We start from the raw sequence: 9,406 nt of genomic DNA on the forward strand, positions 1-9,406 counted from the left end.
CCGCCGGGCTCGGCTCCCGACGCCTTCCGCCGCCCGCGGGCCAGTAGCAGCGGCGGCGGCAGCAGGAGGCGGCGGCGGGCGGCTCGGCGGGCCCGGGAGCGGCTCCATGGCGACCGCGGCGGCGGAGCCGGTGTACGGGCTCTCAGAGGACGAGGTGGGTCGGCGCGGACGGCCTGGGTGCGGGGTTTTGCCGGAGCGCCGTCGGTGGGAGCCGCGGCGGAGGTTCGAGAGCTGGGCGAAGGTCGAGGGTCGGTCTGGGAGGGCAGGCGTTGCCCGCCCCGCAGGGCTCTGCGCCCCTCCCGCAGCGGCCACTTGCCCGGGAACGGCCTGGCCCGGGGTGCGCTGCCCGCACCCTCGGCAGGTGCGGCCGCCCGGAGCCCGCGGGTGCCTCGGCCGGACCGGTAGCGAACAAAGAGCTGCGGCCGGCGGTGCCGAGGGCGGGGGCGGCCGTCCCTCTCCGCCTCCTCCCCCCAGCGCTGCCAGTGTCCCCCGGGAGCGGCCGCGGGGCCGGTGCGCCGGGTACTGTGTCAGACACAACCTGGCCCCAATGCAGATGGAGCTGATAAGCGAGGTAGGACCCGCGATAAGTAATCACCGTGTGCCGGCTTTATCAGCCGATGTCTTCTGCAGAACCAAAAATGTCACAGGCATGAGAACAGTCCAGTTTACTTTAGGTAAATGTTAAAAATCCTATTTAATGCCTTTTTTTGTTTCATGGCCTTGGTCGGTTGCTCCTTTTCTTAGGAGCCAGTGTCATAGAGCATCAGCAATGGGCAAGGCTGCATTACTGGGCTGTGGTTTCAGGGTATCAGCTATTAGGAGCACAAATACTGCTTTTATTTTTACAGGAGTGAATAGTAATTACAACAGCATTGCTTCCGGTTTTGTGGGGCTGAACACAAAGGATGATGTGTCAGTCTGTTTGTGGTGTAGAAGAAACTAACGTTAAAAACATCTTCTGCCTTGTGAACCTCACAGACAATGTTTCTTACATGGTGTATTTTAGGGGCGCTGAGTCTGGATGACTGGCTGTAACGTTTAATTCTCATTGGGAAGGAGGTTCCTGGGCAGGAGTGGGTGTTTGGGGGGGGGGAGGGGTGTCATTCTGTTGTTGTTAAATTATAAAGCTGATTGCAAATGCTCTGCCTGTGTGTGAAGGTAGGGGAGAGGAGAGGGCATTCCAGTTGGGTGCTGTAGATAGTGAGCACAACAGCAGAGGAGAACCTTCTCCTCACTGAGCTGTTTCCATAATCCTTCATGTGAGCACAGCGGTGGCTGGCACCAGTCCCCAAGCAGCTTTGGGCCAGCTCCGGTGCATTGCCCGACCCTGCAGGTAGCCGGGCCCACTGCCGAGCCATCTGCAGGGTCCTGCTTGCTCCTGCTGCCAGCGGGCCTGTGGTGATCCTGCCTGCTCTTGGGCTGATGGGGGGGGTCTGCACAGGCTTAGGGAACAGTTAAAGGCAGTGGGATTTGCTGTCCCAAAATGGGCACCCTAAACCATTTGATTGGGGGTGCTTTTGTGCTTATATTAGCAAGTGTGATCTGCGAGGAAAAGGGAAGCCTGGAGCCATCCTGCCAGGTCCCAGGGAGGTGGCTGAGAACATCATGCTGGAGCTTGGCTGCTGCCTTCTCTGTTGTGTGTGCGCTCACTGTGTCTTTTGTCCCTGCCTCGACATATGCTGGTACTTGAACAGAATGCTAAAGAGAAACGGATACAGGGAGAAATCTGCTGGCTGCTCTCACCTTGGCTCGGAGGTGGAAGGATCTCGGGAGAGCAGGGGCTGCTCCTGACATGATGCTCAGCCTCAGCTGGTGCTGGGGACCTGGCCTGTGGAGCAGTGGGCAAGGAGATGTGTTTGTCACTCATCTCCCGAGGTAAAACCAAGCTGTTGGAAAAGGAGCTGCTGGGAAAAGAAAGGCTCTGGTCTCTCAGCAGTGACCCGTGTCACAGCTGCAGTGATGACCACAGCCGCACTGCCTGAGGGACAGGAGACTGTGCTTTGTTTCCTGCTTTGCCGTGCATCTGCTAATGCTGGACACTTCTCAGGAAGAGCAGTGACCATCTAAAACTGCGGTGGGAGTCCACAAATGGAAATAGGATGGGAGAAAGAGGGAACAGGGACTGAGGGAGGGGTGGCATGGAGAAGGGTGCAGGTGATGCAGCCTGCTGGGCTGTAGTTTCACGACCCTGAGAGCCTGACCTGCTCTTGAGTGTCTAGTAATGGACAGAGGAGAGCACAGAGGAGGGGAGGATGATCTCTCTCAAGAAGGTGGCTGTAAGGTAGCTCTAGTAAAGAGGGCTGAGGAAGGTGTGCTGACAGTTCTCTGCATGCTGGCTTGTGTGGGTAATGACTTCCCGCTAGCATTGGCTTGGACTTGGCTCATCATTTTTTGGAAGGCAGAGCTCTGTTAGCTGTGAGAGAGCTGTGAGAGGCTGAATTGTGTATGTGGACGTATTCAGCCTATTCATTTCCTTTGTTCCTGCCTGGGTTTGAAATGCAGTTTGCAGATCTGTTGTATGTGGGTTTTGGAGGGCTTTGAGTTGGCCTTGTGCAGTGCTTCCATTCCTGGCGCATTTGCTGATTGGAAAATGCAGTGATTTGCATGCAAGCTGGACTTGCTGAGTGGCTCTCCAGAGAACCAGCAATCTCTCCGACAGACCAGAGGCACAGGCTTCCCTCCTGCTTGCACAGCTGATGTGTGTGGTAGGCGTGGAGCAGGCTCGGGCTGCGTGTGTGCTGGCGTGTCTGCAGAGTTTGGGCCTGCGCTCATCCCTGTGGGGAGCTGTGGTTCACAGGGCTGCCTTCCAGGGGGACATTGTTCCGTTTTGCCCAGGGACTCTGATAGGTGTTGGGATGCTAGGCAGGTTGGGGATCTGGGGATCACTGAGTCACAGGGTAGGAGCCAACCATTTTAGTTTGTCATGACAGACCACGTTGTGTTCACAGATCAGCCTCTTTGTAAACCTGAACTGTAAAGTGTTTTATATTAATTAGGTAAAATTAGTTGTAAATCAGATTCATATCCTGACAATTTTTAACTGTTGGGATGACCTCAGCACTGGGCCAGGCTGCCCAGAGGGTGTTGGAGCTCCATCCTTGGGGCTGTTTGGGACCATCAGGACACAGGCCTGGGCAGCCAGCTCTGGCTTAAGCAGGGGGTGGGCCAAGTGACCTCCAGAGGCCAGTCCCAACCTCAGCCTCCATGCAATTCTGTGAAATAATATTTACACAGGCTCCTTGGAAGTTTAGGTGCTTTCAGGCAATCCCTAAATATCAGTATACATAAAAACTTACAGCCCTTTGTAGCTGAAAATATTTGTGATTTAAGTGTACCTCTCCTTTGTTTCAGTTTGGGTTTCTTGAGAGTCAAATGTTGCCCACACAAATCCACAAACATTTTGCTTTCTCAGTGTCCTTGGATGGAAGCAAAACTTGCAGCTTCTTGGATCTTGTTTGCTTGAATAAAAAATGGAACTTCAGAAAAAAGATCCTTGAAGAAAGATTGTCTTTTTATATTTTAAAATATTAGGGGGAAAAAGGTTCATATGTGAAACTGCTCTCTGCAGTTCTTCTCTTTTCAAGTTCTATTCAATTTCTGTGACTTGTGATTGAATCAATTGGAATTAGAAGCTTCCTACTGAGATGACATTTTGTCATGCCTTAGAAATTGTCAAAAGGATCTTATGTTCCTGAAAATATCTTGATGTGTGAGATACAATCCCATATGCCTCAAATAATTCTGGGTGTAGTCACTGCAGCCTAACCTTTCATCTTAGTTCTTGTGTGCTGTGCTGGGCAAAGCCTTGTGCCTGAGGAATGAATCCTGAAGGATTTCAGGACCTCAGGAGGCTCTGTGGTGCTTCGCTTTACTGAGACACGCTTTGGGGAAAAGGAAACAAACCCAGTTCTGAGTGTGATGGAAATGGTTCCTGTGGACAGGATGAGTTCCTGAAGCACAGGCTCACCTGTACTGGATCTAACATCAGGGTAAGGAATAAGCCAAGATTTGCCACAGTGGTGCTGTGGGGAAGTGCAGCTTGTGCCATGATGGGTAAACTGTCTGTGCAAACTGTTTCAGACTGAGGCATATGGGAGGTTGGCTTTTGTGCCTTGTGTTTACATGTTCCTGATGGATTTGTTGCTCTGGAATGATCTCCCTTGAGGGTGTCTCCTTCCCTGTAGTCGAGTGTCATGTTAACAGATCCATGAGATGGGGCTGCAGGGCCTCAAGAGGAAGATGTTATTGCTCATGATCAACAAGATTTATTGGGGAGGAAAAGGGCTGCGATTTTCCCTCCCTCCCTGGACTTGGTGACAGCAGTGACATGTGGGAGTTCAGTGTTGGATTTCTCTACTTTGCATTTGAAGCAAACAGTAAACTTTGGAAGTGATGACGATGCAGAGTTGTTGGGGCAGTGTCAGTGTTGTAGATGGTTGCAGTTAGATTTCAGGTGCCATTTCCTGTTGTGTTGCCTCGGTGGTGAGGCTGTACCTTGCTGCTCACCTGGCTTCCACACTGTGCTGGCATGGCCAGAGATGTTTCCTGAGCCCAGGCCATCCCCACGGAGCCCCTGCCAGCACTGGTGCTGGGGAGGGCCTCCAGAGCTGTGTCCCTTCATCGTTCTGGTTCCCAGCTCAGCTCCCGGAGCAGCACTGGAGCATCGAGTTCTGTGGCACTGCAAGAGCGCTGGATGAAGGACCAGGGCAGTGATGTGCCAGAGAAGCAGCTTGTGGGCAGCTGTGGCTCCTCAGCTGCGAGGTGGGAAGGGGCAGTGTGGGGGGCCAGTCTGCCCAGGGGTGCACCCCTGGCCCCAGGAGCTCCAGCCCAGCCCACTGCATACCTGAACCCAGAGTGAAAAAACCCTTGAGTTCCTTGAGAAGATGCACCTTTTGTCACCACCACTGAACACAGACCCTTTAAATGAGAGCTCTGTTGTTTCTGCTCTGAATGTTCTGGTTACATAAAGCCTCACTCTGCTTTCTGAGTGTGAGAGGGGCCTCCCTTGGTCACAGCACTGACACTGTCTTAGCAATAAGGAATTCAGAATAGTGACTTTTTTATTGACCCTGAATTGTTTTTATAGACACTAAGTGCACTGGCTTCAGGGATAACACATAAACCTTAAATGATGATTGAAAAGTCCAGGTAAGGAAACATTTCATAAATGACAGGGCTTGCATGTCTACTTGTATGGCAGAATAACAAAATAGGCTGTGGTTCTCAGGAGGTCAATAGATTTTTATAAAAGCCTGCATTTTAAACCTGATTTTAATGAGTTATTGGCATGTTTTGGTCGCTAGTACTGACACTAAGTAAATTCTAATTTTATTATAAAATGACTGTAAAGACATTTAAGGTGGCTTGTATTAACATGAGGGTGTGAGGGAGGGAAGGAGGGTTAGTTTTAGCTATACCTCCATTCAGAGAGGCTCTGTCTCCCCTGGCTGCTGTCCTGTCCTCTGAGGGTGGTATGCAGGCAGTGCAACCGGTGGTTCTGCTGCTGCCTTTGGGAAGGGGGGTAAGCATTCCTCGGGTTCCGTGTGAAGGGCTGGCCGTTGGAGGGCACTGTGTAATGGGAAATGGGAACTCGAGGTTCTCTGCTCCTGCACAGAGGCCATTTTCCTGGGAAGCAAACATGGACTGTGAGCCCCACACCCGCTGGTGAGCAGGCACCTCACCCCCGGGGCACAGCTTGTGCTGGCAGTTACGGTTAACACATCTCTGATGGGGTTTGCTGTGTTTTGTTTTGGAAATATCACCAGGCATGGTACGAATGCAGAACGAGCTTACCTGTCAGAAGGGAATCGGTGTTACATCTTAGGATGTAGTGGGAAGAATTCAGCCCTGCAGCTTCTAGGCTGGAGCTGTGTCTCCAGCCAGTGAAAGGTTCTGTGAGATGTAACACTTATCCTTTCTGAACCAAACACGGCTCCTGGTGCGAGGTGGGCTGCCTGCACAGATGCTGTAGGATCTGGAGGCCACATCGGAGGTGGTGCTGTGGGTGCAGCCTGTTGGCAGCTCACTGATTTCTGCTGGATTGTGCCGAATTGACAACCTCTCAGTCCCAGAAGATTGGATGAGGCCAAGACCTTTGCTTAATTAAACTCTGTGCAATATAAACTGGGACTTTCTGGGCAAGCTGGAAACCTCCAGGCCTTGTAATAGCAGTGAGGGCTGGATTATCCAACAGCTTCAGTCAACAGAAAGTCGTAGATGTGATAACAATGTGCAGAAGTAGCTTGATTTAATTACAATTAAACTTTGGTGTTGGTAATGAGAAATCTCATTAACTTCCATAAATTTCTCCATCTTTTGCTTTCACTGCGACTTTCTCTTAAATATTTCATTGTGTTGAATGGGAAGGTTTTACTGTAGCAGTAGAAGAAGTGCTGCTGGGCAGCTCTGTCCACTTTCGGAAAGAAGTGCAGTGCAATCTTGTGCACGCTGTTATTTTGGGTAAGCTGGGTAGGAATGTGGCGCAGGTTGGGTGACTCCTACCTCGAGCCCTGGGCGGAAGGAATGTGGTTTTACTGCTGGCATGCTCAGCTCAGGACTGGAGCTGCTGCCAGGTCAGTACTAACACCTGCCAGGGTTTACCTGGGACTGGAACTGTGGTTTTCAGAAGTATTTAACACACTATCATGCCAACTTTTTCAGCACGGGTTCTGAAACTGCCCGGTTACTAGTGCTGGAGTGTTCCCTTCCCCTGCTCCCACAGTCTTTTCCTCTCCCTTGCCAGAAAGAAGGAAGAAAACCAAATCCTCAGGAAAGGGATTGTCTTCTGCAGAGAACTAGTAATTAATTTTAAAAGAAGAGATGTGGCTAAATTGCACAGGCCTGGAAGCTAATTGCAGTTAAAATAGTTAAAAATAAACCAATCTGTAAAAACAACTCAAAGCCCCAACAAAACAAATCCAGAAACTTGATTTCTGAGATGGATTGTGGAATGTATTGAGATGCATTATGTCTGCCAGGTGATGTCTTGACTGGGCAACAGACATGGTGTGTATATTTTTAATTGTTCGTTTTTTTTCCTCCCTCCATTTGACCATAATTCCTGTGCACTGGCAGGCTGTAGGTGTTTGTCAGAGTCCTGATTTCTAGGATTTGGGAACCTTAATCAAATTTTGATTACCTGTAATCAAAATAAGTATCTCCGGTTGTGAGAACACTGTCTATTCTGAGGAATCATTCCATGAATGAGTTGGGCTTTGCCATGAAGCCATAGTGCTCTATTGTTGTGCCTCACTGCATGGATCAGTGTGGCTGTGTTGGTGTCCTGCCAGCTCAAGTCAGGTTTTCCTGTTTCCATGTAGTTTATCTGCTGGAGAGGAGCAGAACGATTTGGAATGGGGAGCGCAACTGTGCCATCCTCTCTGCTTTGGCAGACCCTAGTGTTGAATAATGCTGGCTTGAAGGTGGAAGTATGTTCCTGTAATCTGTGTTGGTTTTAATTGAAAGCAATTCAAAGTCTGACTCTCTTTAAGCATCTTTATGTTATGTAGATGATCACACCGAATTCATGGTGGGATTTTGGAGAGATGGGAGTGATGAGCAGTGTGCAGGAGAAGGTGTGCTGGGAGGACTCCCTCATGGATGGTCTGTTTGGACATTGGTGTGGTGGGGAAAATCTGCTTTTGGCCTCTTCCTGGTGGGACTGGGCGTGAGGTTTGGAGCATGCTGCTCTGGAGGCTGTGGCCAGTGTCCGTGTGAAGGTGGTCATGGAGGTCATGGTTGTATGTAAGTTCTCTGGAGAATGAAGAAGCTTTTTTCTTCCAAGAGTGAAGTGATCTGGAAGGTGAACTAACAGCAAGGAAGAGCAGTTCGGGGGCGTGTTGGAGGGAGGAGAGCCCAATGGAATTTTGTTGGCCTCATGCTCTGCTTGCCATCCTCCCTCTCTGTTTATCCAGCAACTCCAATGAGAGACGGTCTGTCAGGTCTCCTTCACGCCAGGGAGCAACTGACATAAACTGTCTTCAACTTTTTACATAAATCAAAGAAGTATTGGACTTTTTAATCACTGAGAAATTACAATAGAGACACTGCTTTACCTTCTCAGGGTTTGATTTTTTTTTCTGCGGAACACCAAACAGGCTGCTTTTCTTTGCAGCTCTTGGTGTGTCTATGCAATCTTCGCTTATTGCTGCTGCTAAATGGAAGCTGAGACATTTCACTCAAATGTTTTTGCCTGTTTGATTAAACAGGCTTGATAGATGACCATTTTTTTCCTTGACAAAAATTTCTTGGTAGATTTTATAACTTTTGGCGCACCCCTCCATAGACCAGGTAGTGATCAGGTGTTCTGTCCAGTGTGGGAAGTAAACATAATCTGCAGTCTTCAGATCCCAACTCTATGTCCAAAAGAAAAACTAACCAAAACATCTGAAAGGAAACAATGACTGACTTGCTGTTACAAATAGATTGCCTCATTCCCTTGGGCCGGAATTTGGAGTTACGGATTCACCTCTCAAAGGTCCTTGAGCCCGAAGTCTGGGTGTGATACCATGGTGATGTTGGCAGGTGTTGGCTTGTATCTTCTCTTTAGTGTTTGCTCGTAGTTCTTATTGGAAGCCGTTTGCTGGCCCAGTTGTGCTGTTGGCTGGTGTAACTACCCATGGGAGTTAAAGGATGTCTCTTTTGTCCTGGTTTTTCATATTTTATTGTGTACTTTTGTAACATACATCTCTAGAACTGAAATGGGAAAGAGTCTGCTCTGGACCAGGCGCTGCGGTGGGATGTGCTGGGTGAGCACATGGGTTCCCTGGGTGTTGGCACCCCCAAAGCAGGGCTGGACCCACTTGGTACTTTGGTGGGGGATTGCTGGGAAGCTGCTGTCACTGCCCAGCTGTCCAGAAGCCTCAAAGCTTTGGCAGGGATATATGTGTACTAGTTTACATATGGCCTTGTCATCTTGGATCTCGGCTGACATTGTGTGTCTGGTAAATCACAGCATCGCTCAGAGGTGCTACTAAAGGCAAAATTACTTCTAAAGCTTTCAGTCCTACATGATGGTCAAGTGGACATGTCAGTTCCTGCTGGTGGAGAGGAGTTGGTGGAGGGAGGTGTGACCAGGTGGTTCCAACATACAAGCTCTGTGCCATGTGGACAAAAATGAAGTCCCCACAGAAGTGTTGGGTTTTGGGGTGGGAAAGAGGAGGCCAAGCTGAGACCATCGGTGATGTAGACAGCCCAGGTGCCTGGAAATGAGGCTGTACTGGTTGCTCCCATCAGAGGTATGTCAGCCCAGTTTATTAAAATGAACCAAATGTGGATTTATTGGTTGGGTATACTACAGGGCTGTCTGTTGTGACTGCTTCCTTAGCACTGGGCCCTTGTGGCACAGGTGGGTGTGTGGTGTGCTGAGGACCTTCAGCTGGTGCTGGTGTTTGCTGAGTGCTGAGGA

General features: G+C 49.9%; 1 protein-coding gene across 1 annotated transcript in view; it reads left to right on the plus strand.

Annotated features, from left to right (window-relative positions):
* Window positions 1-57: 57 nt before the first annotated feature.
* The window catches only part of NEDD4L (NEDD4 like E3 ubiquitin protein ligase), a 103,805-nt gene continuing 94,456 nt past the window's right edge, over window positions 58-9,406 (plus strand). Inside the window, exon 1 of the mRNA XM_042021525.1 lies at window positions 58-154. Within this exon, the coding sequence (XP_041877459.1) occupies window positions 107-154 (48 nt within the window). The 5' untranslated portion in view covers window positions 58-106. The remainder of the gene's footprint in view (window positions 155-9,406) is intronic.

Source organism: Corvus kubaryi, unplaced genomic scaffold (genome assembly GCF_017639235.1).
Source record: "Corvus kubaryi isolate FWS band 111438036 unplaced genomic scaffold, C.kubaryi_AGA036_p1.0 37149, whole genome shotgun sequence".
Taxonomy (NCBI): Eukaryota; Metazoa; Chordata; class Aves; order Passeriformes; family Corvidae; genus Corvus; species Corvus kubaryi.